The sequence below is a fragment of the Plenodomus lingam genome (assembly GCF_022343315.1).
Source record: "Plenodomus lingam strain CAN1 chromosome Unknown contig_3, whole genome shotgun sequence".
Taxonomy (NCBI): domain Eukaryota; kingdom Fungi; phylum Ascomycota; class Dothideomycetes; order Pleosporales; family Leptosphaeriaceae; genus Plenodomus; species Plenodomus lingam.
This window is the reverse complement of record NW_027093944.1, coordinates 78,114-96,396: the sequence shown is the minus strand read 5'-3', so window position 1 is coordinate 96,396 and position 18,283 is coordinate 78,114. Positions and strand designations below refer to the sequence as shown.

The window sequence follows — 18,283 nt, the reverse complement described above, 5'->3', positions numbered from 1 at the left end:
GCCAGGGTGGCCATGCAAATTCAATGATGTGAGTGGTGAACCACCCGATTGGACCGTTAGGTACTTTCGGAACGTATCTGGAATGTGCGCAGTAGTGAAGCGTAGGCTGGTATACGGCGCATGGATGGACATGTCCCTTTAAAACAGCAAAAGATGATGCAATTCGCCAAAGGCTTAAAGTAATTTTTCCGTTTCATCAAGTGCATCTCCAATCCTTTGGAGAGCGACGTCGACGATATTCTTCGGCAAAGAAAACATGATGCGGAACCAGCAAAATTGTTCAAAGTGAAATGATGTTCCCGCAACGAGCTTGACCCCGGATCGTTTCATGCACTCTATCAAGAGAAGCTGTTCTTTTTCCGTACGTGTCTTGCCCAGGCATGCAAAAACAAAGAGACCCGCTTTCGCAGGCACAAACTCCAAGCCTCTGTTCTCCAGAAATCGCTGAACCTTTCCATAATTCAAATTAAGCCTACTACGGAGGTTTTGATTCAGCAATTTTTGCGTAGTTCTTGGTTCTAAAAGCGAGGGCACAATGACCGAGGTTAAGGAGGATACTTTGTTATTGGTAATGAGCGCAGAACCCAGCAAAAGATCTGTATTTCCTTGCGTGACAATCGCACCCTATAAAATATCAATATGGAATTCAACTTGATGCTGTAGTTATACCCCAACTTACCAATCTGAGTCCACTGCAGCCGAAGTCTTTGCTCAAGGAATACACCATGTGGACCCACGACGTTAACCCGGGTGCGGTGGCATGGGACAGAATTGAAGTAAAAGCTGGCGTCACTTCTTTATCGGAATCCGAGAAGACTGACATGCCATACACTTCATCTGATATGTAATGTAGCTTGTTACGCTGACAAAAGCCTAGCAAGCCTTCGAGAACATCGGCATTGTAGCATTGACCCAGGGGATTATGAGGATTGCACATCAATATTGCTTTGATGGGAATCGGCGATGTAGCAAGAGCTCTTTCGTAATACTGTATACTGGACATCTCGAAGAATTCGTGGAGAGGGATATTGACTTGAACAATTCGAGCTAAACTGCGGGTCTCCAAGGCAAGGTCGAGCCCACTCCAGTACGGTGCAGCTATCAAAACACCTTCACCGGGATCACATATATGGAAAATCAATGTTTCGAGTGCCTCGCTTGCACCGGGCGTCATTACTATGTGATCTGGGCTCACGCTGCGAGCTGGGTTAAAGCGATCGTTGAAGAACATGGCCAATGATTTTCGTGCTGCTAATTCGCCTCCGACGCCCGTAGGATACGAAAGATTCTAAGAAAATCAGTAAGAAAATCATACTTGTACTGCAGGAGCTTGCAGGTCGATGTGCATGCCGTACGCTTCCATTCAAGTGCTTCCCGATCGCGCTTCGTATCTCATCAAGAGTCTCATCTCTCAGGACTGAGTTCTCCGCTTGGCTCAAGTCCAAAATATCAATATTGCCGGCTTGAGGCTGGTGATATTCCCTCAAAAGCCTAGGGATTATCTCCGAGGTGTTGCGCTGGGATCGCTGTGACAGCATCTTAGTCTCTTTTGGTGGTGGAAGCGCCGTTGTTGGTGTGCGAATCGCTGTCACAAATATAGGATCGGAGTCGCTCGAATCCGGCCATTATCGCTTCTCGTAAGACACAATAAACTCCGAGGGCTCGGAAGAAATACATTCTTACTATCTTTACCAATTTAAAGACTTCAATTGACCACCTCTAACAAATTCTTTGGAAAAGAGATCGTATCTGACATAATCTTTTATTAAGAAATGGCCGTCGCCGTGGTATTTGGTGCTTCTGGTATCTCTGGATGGGGCATTACGAAAGCCTTGTTAGACGCAAAAACACAGAACGCGTTCAGCAAAATTATCGCACTTACCAACAGATCACTCTCTCTCGCAGAATCTGGCTTACCGGACGATGATCGACTCCAATTGCATTCAGGGATTGATCTGCAAGCAAACGTAGACGATGTAATCGCAAAGCTACGGGAACGCATTCCTAGCATCGGAAATGTCACGCACGTCTTTTACACTGGTAAGGCTGACTTCAGTCCGTGCGTACCGCTATCGTCCAAGCTGACAGGAATTCATGAAAAGCATTCAGTACATCACACACTGATAACCAATTGATGATGAAGGCCTCGAATACCAAGATGCTTAGGACCATGGTCGAAGCTATGGAAACTGTGGCACCTTCATTATCATTTATTGCCGTACAGACTGGTTCGAACGTGAGTAAACAGAAAGGCCTCTCGTGTCATCCGCGATTGCAGATGCTTGGAGATGGTATTGACGTTCTATCTGCAGCATTATGGCATTTTGTTCGCCGAAGTTCTTGGAGAACGATTTGGTCCAGTACCTCTGAAGGAAGATCTACCGCGTCTACCTTCACCACTCCGGGACTCGCTCATGTTCTACGCCATGGCAGATGAAATGGATGAACTTTCCCGAGGCAAGAGCTGGAAGTGGTGTGACATTAGGCCTGACATGATCGTAAGTGGTTTCTTTGTGGTTGCAGAAAGTGACCATGCTGATCGAATTGTTTCCATAGGTTGGATATCTGCCTAGGCCGAACTCCCATAGCATTGCCGAGTCTATTGGATACTATCTAGCATTCCATGCATATCTCACGCCTGGAGAGGAGGTGCCCTTTCCTGGTTCGGAAGCAGCTTGGAACGCCAAGTTCAGCCTGACTGGCCAGGGTGTTCTTGGAAACTTCAATGTTCACCTTGCTTGCAAGAACAGTATTGAGAACGGAGAAGCATTCAACATAGCCAACAAGCCCTTCACTACCTGGGCTTCCCTTTGGCCGCTACTTGCGGGTTATTGGGGACTTAAGGGAACAGCGCCTGTTGGCCATCACGGAATCCCAGATGCCGCTTCATGGGTCCTCGATAACATGGATCGTGTCAAGGGCTGGGAAGAGAAATACTCAATGAAGCCTGGCAGACTCTTCAAGATTCCATGGAGGTATTTCCATTGGGCACTTAACATGCCATTTGACCGCTATTTAGACCTTACAAGATGCGAGCAAACTGGCTTTCAACAGCACGAGGAGCACAAAGAAAGCTTTGAAACTGCATGGAAATGCATGCAAGAGGCAAAGTTGCTCCCGATCGTCGATAAGTCGTCTACACCCCCTTGAATATATTATCAGGGAGTTCAAGATATCAGGGAGTTCAAGAATATCTTGATGTATGCTAGATGACACTTTCTATAAAAACTACCCGTTATTTAGATTCTCTTCTCACTATTCCAATGACCAGGCTGAACTTAATCAATTTATGCCTCTACAACAATCGTTCTTCTGCAGCTGGCCGCTTCACGTTGGAAGATCAGATTATACCTATCAGATTAGACCCTACAGCGCAAGACAGCATAGATGATTCAATCCCGAAGTCTCTCTTGTGCGATCACCATCATGGCCATAGATCGGTTTCGGAGAAGTGACTAATCAGCCATAGACCTCGAAGGGTGAATCTTGACATTGTAATTTAAGGACAGTTGTTTTAGTCAAAATAGCATACCGGTAGGTTAGTCAAAAGATTTGACGATACACGCTTGTTGCCATAAGAGGCAGCATTTCAGTGTGATTAGTATTGTAAAAAATACGCTCATCTCAACCAACAGTTGATTTCTCAATGTTTTTCCTCATCTTTAGCTAGATTTACCTAAAGTTTGATGCCACCTTTACATGCCGGCCGAAACCAGCTCATCGCCGAAATCCTGGCGTGTACTGTAACGCAAAGTTCAGGGCGTCGGCGCGTATTCGCCCAGACGGCAGCCAACACGGAAGCTCCCTTGCATCTCTTTGCTCAAAGGCGCGTCTTACTTACCCCACTGACTAAGTAATTGAGTATTTCTGACAAATGCCAATGCGAATTCGCACTGCGGGTTGTATTATCGGGAAGGTAGACGAGGTATCTTGTCTTTTTGTCTTGGTCCAGCGCATTCGGTGATGTTGTGTCCGGCGTTCAAACGGGTCGAGGCGCCCCGTACCGGTACCGTGCCGTATCGATTCTTTCTAGCGTGGAAGAGGTATCCAGCTCATATTTAGCCTGACATCACTCCCTCGTCATCAAAACAAAGATTGTGGTTTAATAAAACAAAGATATGCGCCTCCTCCAATTGTTTTGATCTCAGCCACAAACCCTACAAACACCAACGGAGAAATTTGGCCGCTATGGTATCTGCTAAGCTACCATCCATTTTCATCGAAGCGCAATTGCCTCTCATCTACGCCAACATCATTTTAGCTTTTGCCCTGGGTCCGCAGGCCCACACATTTCGTGTCTGCCTCACTTTACCCATTCTTCTCTTTCTGGTTTGTCAATCGTTGTACAGAGAGCAGAATGGTCCATGGGAAGATCTGTTGTCTAACAACAGCTTGGTGATGTTCACCGTGTTTGTTTATATCGACTGGATTCTACTGCAAAGTCCGGACCGAGAACAATGGCACAAGCTTAACAACGCCAAGACAGAAAGTAATGGCCCAACGAAAGCAAAAGAATCAGGCCCTCCACATGGTTTCTTCCAGAGAATTTGGTTTGGCTGCAGGATAGCAACGGCGTGGCGGTACATAGGGTGGTCATGTCAGGTCAAGAATGTTCCTATGGAGCATAGTGCTGGCTACCCACGACGGTGAGTCTAAGAAGTGAACACTCGGGGCAACATTGGTTCTGACTTGACAGCTATTTCATTGCTCGGAAGAGTCTGCGGGCTCTCGCGTTTTATCTTATGAAAGAAACACTAGAAGTCTACACGGCGTCGACCCCTCACGGGGGCTGGTGGGATACGCAGAACACGAAGCCAGCCCTCAGTATCAAAAATGTGCCATTGTGGCACCAATTCAAGTATACGTGGGTACACATATTTCTCGCTTACGCTACTCTCGAAATGGCGAATTCCATACTCGGTGTCGTGAGTGTGATACTTCACCTAGCAACACCACAAGAATGTCCTAGCGCTTTCGGGGACCTCAAAGATTTTTTCACAGTGAGAAAAGCTTGGTCGTAAGTTTTAGATCCCCTATATTGTAGTTCGCGTTGGCTAATATCAGTAATAGGACGGTGTGGCATCAGCACATGCGACGGCTTACCTCTACTATGGGTTTATTTGTTGCCCGTGATCTCATGCAACTTCGAAAAGGATCTTTTCAATCGAAATACGTGCAACTGTTTGTTGGCTTTGGTGTTTCTGCTGGCCTTCATGCAGGCGTTGCTTTACTGTGCAGTAAGGCTTTAAATGATGATTCAGCGCTCTTTTTCTTCGGAATACAGGCCCCGATCATCATGCTCGAGGATCACGTTATTGCAAAGGGAAAATCTCTAGGTTTTAAAGATTCTCCTCTATGGAGATTTATTGGCTTTGTGTGGACAACGCTAGCGATTGGGTTTACATGCCGTGCTTGGGTTGGCTCCATGATAGACAACGGCATGTGGGTGCATGCCCGCAAGAAAGATTCGGTTATTCAAGGTTTACTCATTAACGCTATACAGCAACCTTAGCATATTAGAAGAAGATGATATGATGGTGCAGATGATTGCTTTTAGTAAGAATATAGTAGACGATTTTACAGACACATTTGTCTTCTTAGCACGGGCGGTCAAGACTTAATAGATTGCCCGAACATAAAGTGAACTTAAGCATATTCATAGCCAGGCTTGCAAACGGTTGTCCGGCATGTCAATGTGGTTTCCTTCGGAGGCCCTATGTTACTATTACTTGATTCGATACCTTAATGCCCTACAAAAGTGCCCTTGGCAAGCTCTCAAAAAATTCACTATGCTTGCAATCTGTTGCATTGCCAAGTCCCACTATCAAGTCTTGGACGCTGTTCGCCTTTGCTGTAGGTACTGTTTCCCGCACTACGTATCTATGCTCAAGTAAATGCCCTAGGGTGCACCACCTGCGCCGATCAATGATCATCTAATGTTTTGCGATCAATGGTATCCTATCGGATGCACTAGAGCAAAATCATCTTTTCAGATTCTATAGCCATTGTTCATTGCAGTTAGCTTACCCCGAATTCAGTGTTTTTGCGTATTTCATTGCCTAAGCAAAAGATATCGCTGATGTAGGATCACGCAGGTGAAACGAGAAGTTCTGGCAAAAGATAGTTTTGAAGCATGCATGGAAGTAAGTGACGTAATTTACATTATGAATGCTGCGTAATGTTATATTGAAACAAACTTAATATACTAATGAGCTTTAGACCGATATGCTACTGGCGCGGTAATGCTGTGGCCATTGAAATGGAGCTTGGAGAAGATTTGCCTTCATCTCACCGCAACCTCAGCCATACGATGACCATCATCGCGAAGGCATGTTTTCTGACTAATTTGGCCTATGATAGCTACATTCATGGGTCGTTAATATCAGATCTTACTTCCTAAGCCAACCGTATACTAATGCACTATGACTCTTTACTCGTATTCCGATATTCGAGAAATCAAGACTAGCACTAAAAAAACCGAAGAGTTTGGGCGCTCTAGTTCTATATTTCTAGGTTCTCAATATTCCATTCTGCGACATTAGAGAGTGTCTATAATGTTACTTTTCTAAATTTTCAAGATATAACATGCAAGCACAACCACCACTTCGCGTAGTACTAGTGAATCTAGGTATTAGTGATGGTAACTACATTGTCTATAGCCAATGTTTGTTCTGCGAGTCTAACATTTTCATCTCTTACAATGCCTTCAAGCGCATGCCAGAGAGACTTCAATGATGGGACGGACATGTGTAAGATCATATCATGTTATTATGGTGTATAAGAATAAAAATGGGATACATCAAGGGTGAAAGCAGGGTGAGAACTCACGTGATACGTAACCCCAAGAAGATGTCAGGCTTAATGAATCCATGGTTGCTGCTATTAAAGCAGGTTGTCTTTCGCAGAAAAACTAGGTGGAAGAGGGGCTAAACTGCTAGTTCCTTTGTACAATATTAATATTAGTATGTATGCTGATTGGATAATAAAATCTGAATTTTTCTCGTAAAAATTAGATTCGAACATGTTTAAAATACACTGCTACTAGGATCGCAATGGTGAAATCAGTCCCTAATGTCATAGATCAGGCAGTGCATGATCCTGGCACAAAGACGTTTTCAGAAGTTCCTTCAAACAGAAAAGGGATTCCCAATACATTATTAGGCGCACTTGTTATCGTAGAGCTATTGCGAAAGTTATTGTCCAGCCAAAAGAGTCAGAACACGCGGTATTAAGCGTTTGCTCGATCCATCTCGGGAGCTTTGTATGTATGACACTGGTAAGGGTATGTCTTGATAATATAGAAGCACCTATGAAGCTAACGACGGATTTTAGCTGATTGTGGGGAAGCTGGGGAACCAAGATTGCAATTTTTTGATGATAGGTGATTTTTAGATATTTTAAGAACTCAATTCAAGCATAGGCCTAGACCATGGGCTATGTGAATACTTCGTCGATGCACTCAATGTGAAATGGCCCATATCAACTCCAGCGATAATTCAAAAAAAAGTACCCTTAGTCTTCCAAGGCATCTAACCACTCTGTAAAGGCTTTCAATTGCCACGTTCCTTTGAAACTATCGTGAAAATGTGAGACTCGAGATGTGCAGGCCAATGTCTTGCGCTTCAGCTTCCTTGATTCAGGCTAAAGTTCGAACTTTGTGAGTTGGCGCATGGTGATTCCGCCTCTAGCCTATACAGTTTTGAGTCGCGAGTCGTGTTGAATTCCTTTAAATGAAGAAATGCTGTATAGACATTTACAAAGTAGTGTCTTTAGGTGCATATTAGATTGTGGCCATATTGCAACAGACTGCACGACAAGTGGAGGCTTGACTGAATCCTAGAGTCCTAACTCGAAGATGGTTCAAACTGCATGAACTGCTGATGTTTGAGGGCGTTCAATGTGAGAGCCATACTCGAGTGGTTAAAACACTAACTATCCTTCGGAAAGATTGCAGTTGCACAGGCAACTTTTTGACATGTTTCTGCGGCAAAGAGATGAATTGTGCACTTTACCATATAAGGTCAGAAACTGAGTTCCTTGTTCAGTAGTCCATGGATATCAGCCAATGGAGACCAGTCAAATCATATCATAGGAGTAACACAGATGCTAGAGGGTTAGGGTCGGAGTGAGAGAAGAGGGAGGGACAGAACCAAAGGCAAATGCAGCAACAGAAAAATAGTGTAGAATAACATAGTATTGCGACACTAAATATGCAAATTGCAAATTATCTCCGTAATGTTCTCCTGAGCGACCATTTATATCCTGCCGCCATGCCTACGTACATCGTAGTATTCTGTACACGATATACGACAGATTGTCTGGCAGTATTTCAAGCAGCTACTGCTTGCTCACGGCGGGCAAACCTGAGCGATCTCTTCGAAAGACTAAGACCGTCGTATTTGGTGATACATATGGAAAGTGTTCCGTCCAGAGATGCAGCTTGAGCTTGGATGTCCGTAGCACGGGATTGGACTGAGTCGATTAGGCTGAAAGCAATGGTCTGATTTTGAATTAGATGCAATGCGCAGTTGCGACAACATGCAGCTGACTTACATCAACAATACCTTCAACCTGTCTGAGAACAGCCGAGATAGGTTGTCCAATGAAGGGAACGGTGCTGAACAATCCTGCCTTGCCAATGAGGATGTTCAAAAGTGCTTGGTGGACTCGAACGAACTGTGCCTGCGTTAATATATATGTGTTACACAGAGAATGAATGTTTACCTCGCGAAAAGCATTGAAGATGGCATCACTATCAGCTCCGGCGGCGACCGGTTGCATGCCTTGCATCTGCTGTACAGATGCAGTAGCCGTAGACACAATGTCAGCGAATCCCTGGATGATTTGCGGAAAGGGTCCTTGGCCAATAAGGATCAGGGGACCATTGAGGATTGAAATGCTCTGGGCTGGACCTTGAAGGGCCTGACTTTTCTGGGTGAGCATATTGATGTTGGCTGTGACCTGAGTCGGAGTGAGTTGTGCTGCAATCGGTGCAACCAAAGCCATGGAGGCGATGAAGATATTCTTGAAGGCAACCATGATGGTGGTAGATAGAAGTTACTGTGATGAAGTGTTTTTCAAGATCTGTTTAGATGAGCAAAGATTTGAAGTGATGTTTGATGATGGTTAAAGAGAGGAATTTGGAGCGGTACTTATACAAGTTTACACAATCAAGAGATTTACATGAGTCTCGACGACGTAGACCTGTTGAACTGTAGACGGCGACCTATCAACCCGATCGACATGTGAAAGGTTACATTCGCTCAGATCGATTGCATGTCGATCCTGACGCCTTCACGAGTATTGGAGCTGATAGACACCACATTGGATGAATCTTGAACATATGTGCAAGTTGCATTTGCACAACGTATGCAAATGCCCTTGGCATCTTGTCTTTCACATGCACTAGTGGTGGCGTAGTATCAGCCCATGCTGATCGAGAGATCATAGGTACTGTACTGGTTGTCCAGTGATCCGTTTAACTCGCTCCATAGGCACGGCCGACAGGAACGACACATCGGAGACATGATACCTGCATAGGTATATAAGTGGTAACTTGTCAAAGTCTGGGATTACCACAATTCAAAGATCATGGACGGTCAATTAGGTCCACAGATTACTTTAGTCTTGTATTTGATGATGTTTACATGAACGGTGCTGGAAAACGAGCTGGGTCATGTACAGCGCGCTAAGGCAAGCATGGACTCTGTACCACTGCGAATGCATGGCTCATCTACATTGCAGATCCGAGTGGGTCTTTGGTACACCGAGACTTCAGACACTACTAGCTACTTATGGTCATGTTTAAGAAATACGTGTCCATCCCTCACGCTTGTACTCAAATGCACTAGCTGAGGGTTACGGGGTCTTCAGAGTGAAGTGTTGCACACCTAATCCGAGACAAGCGTCTCAAGCGATAACTCATCATTCGAGCGCATGTAGATCAAGCTGCAATGTTGGAGGCAGTAGCACTTGTCGCTTTGCCCTGACTTAGGTATTCTGCAGCGGCCATTCACAGCGAGCAACGATTTAGTCTCCTAATTTCGCTAATCCAAGCCCTCGATGCTGATCGATATTGGACCCTGCATTGGCCAAAGAATCGGTGCGATCTCCCCTCAAGGTTTCGCCGTAGCGCGGATCGGGGTTGGTGGGACTAATGTGGTAATGATTCGCAACGCAATGCGCGCCGACCCGACGACTCTTAAATTGAGTCCTAAATGTACCACGAGATGCTGGCGCATGTTTCAATGACACACGGTGGGGGTGGCACACAGCTGAGAATGGCCGTGCTCGTTGATCATGTTTAGGCATGTTGATTGTGTTCCCAGCTGGATCTACGCACCCAATAGTTAATCTTGTCACACATTGCTAATCACAGAGCCATTCCCAAAGGATAGAAGAAGCAAACATAAAATTGAAGGTATGGTACGGGTGACAATGAGGATAGGACGCCAAAACGAAAATGCCAAACTGAACAGGTATTGGTGCAAAAGGAGAAAAATACCCATTGTAGTCGCACATCTCCAAGAAAATCTTTCGATGAACCTTCCACCAATCTCCGCCACATGAGGTGATTTTCTTACTCTTGTTCTCCAACAACGCGATTAATACTATCTCTAACAAGATCTACATAGGGTGGACGCTATGTGTACGTTAGCAAAGGCTCTGTGCCAGGCGTTATTGGTTACTTACCATCAAGGTAAAGTGATTAGCGCCTTCGGCGACAACGATATCATATTCCCCACCTGGTAACACTTCGTCCCAGCCATCAGGCCCAAAGTCTGTGCGTTTATTGACCATAAAGTGCATACCCTTCATCTTCGGTGCTGTTGCTTCATCCAGAACAGTATCCGAAGCCCATATCAATCCGAGCTTAGGCATACGATGGGTATTCAGAGGCGATGATCTGTATCCCATGGTCACATCGACGACAGCGATGAAGTGAGCAATCAGATAGTCAGGAGCACCAGAATCTGCCGATGCCCCAGCTTGCTGCGGGAAAAGTCCCAGAGAATTGCAGTATTCGTAGAATTCACGCGGAAGCTTTTCCATGGGCTGTGGTACTGGAGCATCAATAACGATGATGGAATGGACCTCCTCGCCCTGGTTGATAAGGAGCTCAGCTATCATGAACGCAAACGCGCCTCCAGAGGACCAGCCGCCAACATGGTATGGCCCGACTGGCTGACGACGGCGGATTTCATTCACAAAGCTCTCCATCATAGAGCCATAAGTGCAATTCATGTTCTCGGCATCTCGACTGTACGGGCAAATGAGGCCAATGAGGGCGATGTCCGAGAAAAGTTTGGGAATTGTGGTGTAGGAAAACACAGTTCCGCTGCCATCTGGGAGGAGGAACAGCGTCTTCCGAGCGCTCTTGGGGTTGCCTTGCAAAATCACCGAATTTGCCGGACGGCAAAATGGGACGAGTTCGACTGGACTATCTTCGGACTCTATTGGAGCGGCTACCGAAGATTTTGCTTGGGAGTCACCAACAGCATCTCTCACATTCCCCTTAAACCATGTCCGAAGATCGCCAACGGTGGCGACAGAATCGAAGAGCGAGAAATCCGGGTCCAGATCCAGATTTAACTCTTCACGAAGACGACTCCCAATCACAAGTGAGCATAACGAATCGACTCCTGCATCTGCGAAAGCGGTATCGTCGGTCAGTTCGTCCACAGCAATTCCGCTTTCCTCTGCAATGATCTTTAGCGACTTCTCAAAGATGTAAGCGGAATTCTCCTCGACTGGTGTTCCAATGGCCGAATCATGCAAACTTTGAGCTTTGGAATCTGATGAAGGCAAATTGCTTGGGCTATTAGTGTCCACGGCAACAGCTCGAGGCATCGAGTTCGTATGTGGGTCGGTTTGGCCAGCACGGCGAGTTGCGCGCTGTGAGGCAGCTTCCAGGACTGCTTTCAAAGCCTTACGAGGGACCTTACGGAGCTATAACATAGTCAGTCCTGCATTATCAGGAACGCGGATGTGCATGGCGGGGCTAGAAGAAGCTTACTGAAAGATCACCAAAGAAAGCGACCACCTCGTCTCCGTCCAAGACGATAACATCTCCATGAGCGTGATCCTTAGTTTGGGTCATCTTGGTGTATATCTCGTACGAAACACCCTTTTGAAGCTCTTTGTAAATTTGTAGTGAGCCCCAGCCGTGGTTTGTGAAGACGTGCTCGTCTAGGTGAGTATCATCTTTCGCATTCATGCTGAAACTGCTCAATTGCATAAAGGCATCTATGTATGCCGGGTGCGCCATATAGTTACCTAGATCTTGGCACCCGTCACAGCGCACGATGCACGTAGCTTCGTTTGCCTCCTCATCCAATATTACCGAGTCCAGTAGCTTGTAGTCCGGATGAAAGGATGCCAAACTACTCATGAGCTTATATCCTCGCTTTCCACTGTACTTAGACAGGTTGCTGCTCCTCGCTTTGAGTCGCTGTATAGCTGCTCGGTATTCGGGAACTTTCTTGCGCAAGGTTTTCAGCTGCGACTCGGTACAGAATCGGACCGTACATGAGGCATGAGCCGTATCCAGCTTCCCATCACTGTAGTATGTTTCGAACTTGATTGGACCGCCTCTGCAGGTTCCTGCCGCCTTATGAGGCCAGGTAAGAGTCAAGGTCGTGCGCAGCAACTGTGGCCCGAGCCCATGAGGAACCAAAGCCTTATCGACGACCATTTTAGAGACATCTACAATGCCATCAATGGCTCCAGCATGTCCTGCACGAAGCCGGTCCATTGTATACTTTCCAACCTGCATTGCAATATCGGCGTACACTGACGGTGTTGCAAGTGGGATTGAGTCAACTACATGGCCACGGGCAATGTCGTTTATATCCTTGCGGGACATATCTGTCTCAAATATCAGGGTCGCACCCAATGGGTAGGTTTGTTCTAAAATTCCTTTTTGGACCGACGTGGTCAATTTTATCAGTGGGTAAGCCTGGACATTCGGATCGCGCTTGGAAGGTTTCTTCACCTCGCCGTTGACCGCGACTGATGCTTCGTCTGGAACGACGATATTCTTAGCGAAATTGTGTTGTCCTGGCACGTATTTGGCAGTTTCCCATTGGTTTTCGCCGTCCGCACAATTACAGTGAATTTTATGTCGATGCAGAATCCACTCGCCTTCGTATGGAATATCGTAACTCTGCAGATCCCATGCGTAATTTGGCAGAGATATTACCCTATGTGCCGACTTGAAGGGCGCATGATACGCGACCCAGTTGATATTCAAGCCTGCGGTATAGAGCGAGGACAGCACAGCTTGGAGATTAGACCACACGTTTCCCTTGGCGTCTAACGTTGGGAATACCAATGAGTGGCCTAGAGTAGCCTTGACCATGTCGCATAGAATTGGCTTTGGGCCGATCTCAATCACGATAGTGTTCTCCTTGATTAGCTGTTTCTGCTTGGCCTTCTCCAAGGCTGCAACCAAGTTGACGGTTTTTCTGCAGTGCTCCACCAGGTAGTCAGGAGTAATACGATCCTCGGCCTGCATCACTTCTCCGGTTAAAGGCGAAAGTACGGGAATAGAGGGAGACTGGAAAGACACGCCGCGGCTGGCACCCTTGAAGTCGTCTAGTAATGGCTCGACTTGGGCAGAATGGAAAGCGTATGGCAGTGTTAATAGTGTGGACTTGGTGCCAGCAGCCGCAAGAATCTTCTGGGCAGCGCGCATATCCTCGAGCTTTCCACTGATCACAGTTTCAGTTGGACTGTTGATACAGGCGATATCGCCAGAGTAATCAAGGAGTATTCGCTCAAGTGCGGCCGTACCAGACCTTACTGCAAGCATAGCATGCGTGAACGGCTGACAAGTCTTTTCTAAGAGCTGAGCTCTCATTCCCACAAGGTAGATAGTGTCAGAGGCAGACAACACGCCAGCAAGGTACAATGCAGCATATTCGCCGAGGCTGTGTCCAAATACTGCACTTGGCTGAGCACCCCAAGAAATCAGCAAATTGCCCAATGCAATCTGCAGGCTGGTGATTGCAAGCTGCACTTGAACTGGTGACAGGTTCTCAATCTTTTGCGCAGCATTCTCGGCAGTATAAATGTGGATGAAACTCTGGAAGCCGTGCTTTTGAGCCAGTCGATCAAGACACTGAAGGTTTTCCTTAAAATCTGGGTAAGAATAATAGAGGTCCTTACCCATCCCAAGGAACTGTGAGCCTTGACCCGTGAAAGCGAAGATGATGTCAGATTTCCCCTTTTGTCGATACACCCCACTGCCGTTCTCCAATGCTCTGCGGATTGATGACTGCATTTCGGAGATTGAGGTCCCGACCAGGGCAACCCTATGAGCATGATGCCAGCGTCGAGCATTCGTGGTATACGAGAGTTGCGGCAGTGAGCATTCTTCATTCTGCAAGTGACTAAGGAGGTTCTCGAGGTTGCCCACCATAGACTTTCCCGTGTGTGCGGAAATAGTGACGATGTGACTGTTGCGAGGGTCGGCCTCTTCAGTGGTATGTGAGATTATAGGAGCATCTTCCAGTATTAGAGCCGTATTGCCTCCAGCTGCACTGAAGTTGTTGATCAAAGCTCTCCTAGGCGTTGTGCTGTCTTTCCTTGTCCACGACGTGGGCTCAAAGGCGATGTTGACATTCCTCGCTTTCAGGTCAGGAAAATTGCGGTTGATCCTACTGCCAGGTTTTATTCCGCAATGTGGAGGAATAATATTATGCTGCATCATGAGCAGCACCTTGATCACGCTGGTTACGCCGCTGACGCCTTCTCCGTGACCCACATTTGCCTTTGCTGAGCCGATGAATAAGGGATTGTTCTCCCGGGTCTTCTCATTCGGAGCGAAGCAAGTAAGGACTGATTTCATTTCCTCTGCGTCTCCTACCTGGGTGCCTGTACCATGCATTTCGACATAAGAGATGGAATTGGCTTCAACACATGCCATGTCCATGACAGCAGACATATTGTCAATTTGTGCCTGTGCGAATGGCCGCGTGATAGATTCCGACATTGAAGAATGATTTGTTTGTGTCGCAAGTATGGTACCCAGTATCGGGTCGCCATCGGCGATTGCATCCTCGAGCCTCTTTAGAAATATAGTGCCAACACCTTCAGCGCGGCAATAGCCATCTGCTTGATCATCAAACGTCTTGCAGTTTCCAGTCCGGGAAAGGAAGAATCCCTTATCGAGACCCGTATGACCGTCGGGCATAAATATCATATTTGTGCCACCCGCGACAGCTGTATCGCAATCGCCTCGCCATAGTGAATTACATGCAAGATGAATGGCAGCTAGACTCGATGAACAGGCAGTATCATTAGCGTAACTAGGTCCCGAGAACTCGAAACAGAAGTTGATACGGCCAGGAATAAAGCCTCTGTTGCCGCCCGTGATAAAGTATGTGTCGACATTTTGGGCTGTGTTTACTTCCATCCAGTCATTGCTAGTGACACCATGGAATACACCAATACGATTCCGCTGCGTCGATGGTGTGGTATCTGGTACGATTCCACCCCGTTCCATCGCCTCCCATGTAGACATGAGTGCCATGCGCTGAGCAGGATCCATCTGAGGGGCTTCCTTAGGCGAAATACTGAAGAACTTTGGGTCGAACTGATCATAGAAATCTAGCCAACAGCCCCATTTTGTTGCTCCTTTGTTACGGGTCTTTCCAGATGGGTCAACATGTGTTTTGACGTTCCATCGTCGCAATGGAACTTCTTTGCATACATCCAGTCCATTGTAAAGAAGGTCCCAAAAGGATTCTGTACTGGGAGACTCGGGAAAGCGACCGGACATAGATACAATCGCAATCTTCTTCTTTTGCTCGTCGGGCCTATGATAGTGGTCCTTCTTTCCAGAAGTACCGGACTTCTCTATCTGGACTGAATCAAAATGCGGATTGAGCGCAGACCGCAGTGAAGGAGCCGCATTGGTGTTGAAAGGCACAATGCAAACGCTGCTGTTGTTGTTCCGAGCTTTGAGAAGCTGTGGCACCGATTTCTCGACAGCGTCCCAAGCAACGGGTTCCAGCAGAATCTGCTGCAAGACAATCTCAATGAGAGCGCCGTAGTTCTCAGCGGGAGTCAATTGCCCAGAGGCACTGGAAATAAAAGGAATTGTAGATGGTGTAGTCATACATGCAGATCCTATGAGCGGCGAGAGGATCTGTTGGACATCTTCTAGTGTGAACAGATCAGGGTTATGTGCCGGGATGTAGATGGGAATTGATTTCGTGCGGAGGCCATCAACTTGAGGTACCTGCAGCAGCATTTCCAACACCCAAGGAGCGCCACTAATTGTTGTGTTTGAATTGCTTGATATAGTAATCCAGGGTCGCTTCGGAGGTGGGAGTGCAAGTGAGGTAGATAATACCTGGATTGCTGTCGTTGCATCCTGATGATTCAAAGGTATTGTGACTGACCACGGGCGCGATCTTTCTGAAACTGCAGCTTCCAGTTGGTCACGCCTTTCGGTGATACATATGCCTAGACGAAACGCAATAAGAACTGTCTGTACAGCGACGGGAAGCAGCTCGGATACAGATCTGCTACAACTGATAGCGGCAGCAGCAAGTGCGCCTCCACAAATCCCTAAATTGAAATTACAACCGGCCGTAGGATAGCGACATAACGAATGATCTCTGTGAGTCATCAGTCTAAGAACAAGAATACCTATCTTGAAACATACCTCATGAAGCATCCAAGCTGGGTAAGGCAGAAAAGCGGCGTTGTAAAACTGGCCGGCAGGGTACCCTCCACATACTTGCGTAAGAGCTGCGCGAGGCTTGCTGTTCGGCATGCCTTGTGGATGCTGGGCGGTAAAGATTTTATAGCCTGAGCTCTGATAACGTAATGGGCCTGGTCTAGGAACGCCGAGAGAATTGGATTGTCGTTTGTCTCCAGCAACTCGCGTAGACTGGGCACAAAGTCGTATGACTGATCCCCGAACAGGAACAGACTGACAGGAGCCAACATATTCATAGCAAAATTTTTAGTGACCTGCGAAGAAACACTTGATGATGGTATAAGCTCTGAGCGACAGGCAGTGAACGACGTTACTAAAATGTGAGCCGCTTTCCATTTTTAAAGGTTCAGCATGCCCGCGAATTCATGTCGGCGCAACCTCAATCATTGAGTACGGGGAGAAGTTGTCGGTCACCATGCCTCGATCGCGTTCGCTCCGACAGTGATGTATTGCTTCATCATCAACGATAATTCGTGTCGTGCTCGGCATTCAGTTGTTTCGCCCGACCTGGAAATCATGTCACCACGTAATCACAATAGCCCGAGACCGAGCTTCGGGGTTGGGAAGCCATCAAAACTACCATTGCAAATGTGTCTCGTCTTCGATCGAAAGTCTCCAACATTATGGCTCGCATATTGAATGTTACAATTGTTGGCGGCGGCATTTCCGGCTTGCTGGCTGCACGAGTCCTTCGTGAGAAACACAATGTCACCATCGTCGAGCGCTACGCTGGGAACCATGAGTTTGGCGCTGCAATCACGCTCGGTCCCACAGCCATTAATATTATCGAGACCCTTGGCTTTGATCGCAAGCGAGGCGGGACCATGGCGGCGGAAAAGATTCTTGTCTGGAACAAAAATTTAGACAGAATCAGCGAAAATCTCACCAAGAAGTATACAGCAAAGCTGAGCGGGGACTTCACATTCTCTTACCGCCGAGACGTCTGGGATGAGTTCCTTCGACTCGCGACTTCGAATGAATTCCCTGGTAGTCCTGCAAAGATTCTTTGGGAATGCAACGTGGTCAATGTTGACGTCGAGTCTGGGACAGTATACCTAGACGATGGTCAAAAGATAGAAAGCGATCTTGTCATAGGTATGTATCGTCATTTGCTGGCGTCGCGCTGCGGCTGATATGCAATGTGAATGAACAGCTGCAGATGGAATTCGGTCCTCAGTTCGGAACCTGGTTCTCCAACAGGAAGAATCTGTATACGCTCGGCCATCTGGATCATCCGCCTTCCGATTTACAATTCCTGCTCCTGTAGTGCGCGAGATCCACTTGAAGCATGGCCGCACAGATGATCCTTTGGCACCCAACATGAACTTATACATGTCCATGGATGGGTCACAGCGCACGTGTGTGACTTATCCGTGCCGATTTGGCCAGCTACTCAGCTGTGCTTTCGTCGTTCCTGATAAATTGATAGCTAGAGAGACAATTGAATCATGGGCGGCCGAAGCTGAGGAAGGCGAAATCCGACGTCTATTTCACGACTTCAACCCAATATTTTTGGACCTAGCAGAGTAAGTGAAATGGCAAATGTTAGAG

At 46.9% G+C, this 18,283-nt stretch overlaps 6 protein-coding genes across 6 annotated transcripts; 3 read left to right on the top strand and 3 right to left on the bottom strand.

Moving 5' to 3' along the window:
* Nucleotides 1-174: 174 nt before the first annotated feature.
* Nucleotides 175-1,538, bottom strand: IAQ61_007443 (uncharacterized protein; the record flags this gene model as incomplete). Its single annotated transcript, XM_003842378.2, has 3 exons — nucleotides 175-624; nucleotides 680-1,288; nucleotides 1,356-1,538. The coding sequence occupies 3 exons, from the start codon at nucleotides 1,536-1,538 to the stop codon at nucleotides 175-177; spliced, it is 1,242 nt and encodes a 413-aa protein (XP_003842426.2).
* A 234-nt stretch (nucleotides 1,539-1,772) lies between these two features.
* IAQ61_007442 (uncharacterized protein) lies at nucleotides 1,773-3,150 on the top strand (the record flags this gene model as incomplete). The annotated part of the gene is made up of 4 exons (XM_003842379.1): nucleotides 1,773-2,040; nucleotides 2,103-2,236; nucleotides 2,313-2,498; nucleotides 2,557-3,150. The coding sequence occupies 4 exons, from the start codon at nucleotides 1,773-1,775 to the stop codon at nucleotides 3,148-3,150; spliced, it is 1,182 nt and encodes a 393-aa protein (XP_003842427.1).
* A 963-nt stretch (nucleotides 3,151-4,113) lies between these two features.
* Nucleotides 4,114-5,512, top strand: IAQ61_007441 (uncharacterized protein; the record flags this gene model as incomplete). Its single annotated transcript, XM_066097587.1, has 3 exons — nucleotides 4,114-4,646; nucleotides 4,697-5,000; nucleotides 5,045-5,512. Coding segments are annotated over 3 exons (1,305 nt in total), but the record flags the coding sequence as incomplete, so codon positions are not given.
* A 2,669-nt stretch (nucleotides 5,513-8,181) lies between these two features.
* Nucleotides 8,182-9,137, bottom strand: IAQ61_007440 (uncharacterized protein). The gene is made up of 3 exons (XM_003842382.2): nucleotides 8,725-9,137; nucleotides 8,554-8,676; nucleotides 8,182-8,500 (listed from the first exon to the last, which is right to left on the bottom strand). Exons 1-3 carry the CDS (start codon nucleotides 9,037-9,039, stop codon nucleotides 8,330-8,332), a joined length of 609 nt encoding a protein of 202 aa, XP_003842430.1. The 5' UTR covers nucleotides 9,040-9,137; the 3' UTR covers nucleotides 8,182-8,329.
* Nucleotides 9,138-10,565: 1,428 nt separating this feature from the next.
* IAQ61_007439 (uncharacterized protein) lies at nucleotides 10,566-17,022 on the bottom strand (the record flags this gene model as incomplete). The annotated part of the gene is made up of 4 exons (XM_066097586.1): nucleotides 10,566-10,642; nucleotides 10,693-11,949; nucleotides 12,017-16,628; nucleotides 16,676-17,022. Coding segments are annotated over 4 exons (6,279 nt in total), but the record flags the coding sequence as incomplete, so codon positions are not given.
* Nucleotides 17,023-17,355: 333 nt separating this feature from the next.
* Nucleotides 17,356-18,262, top strand: IAQ61_007438 (uncharacterized protein; the record flags this gene model as incomplete). The annotated part of the gene is made up of 2 exons (XM_066097585.1): nucleotides 17,356-17,827; nucleotides 17,910-18,262. The coding sequence occupies 2 exons, from the start codon at nucleotides 17,356-17,358 to the stop codon at nucleotides 18,260-18,262; spliced, it is 825 nt and encodes a 274-aa protein (XP_065952082.1).
* Between the last annotated feature and the right edge of the window lie 21 nt (nucleotides 18,263-18,283).

Coding starts and splice junctions, on each gene's coding strand:
- IAQ61_007440 (XM_003842382.2), bottom strand. CDS start 9,039: ATGGTTGCCTTCAAGAATATCTTCATCGCCTCCATGGCTTTGGTTGCA. Junction 8,677..8,724: donor TCTTCAATGCTTTTCGCGAG/GTAAACATTCAT, acceptor ACGCAGGCACAG/TTCGTTCGAGTCCACCAAGC. Junction 8,501..8,553: donor AGGTTGAAGGTATTGTTGAT/GTAAGTCAGCTG, acceptor ATTCAAAATCAG/ACCATTGCTTTCAGCCTAAT.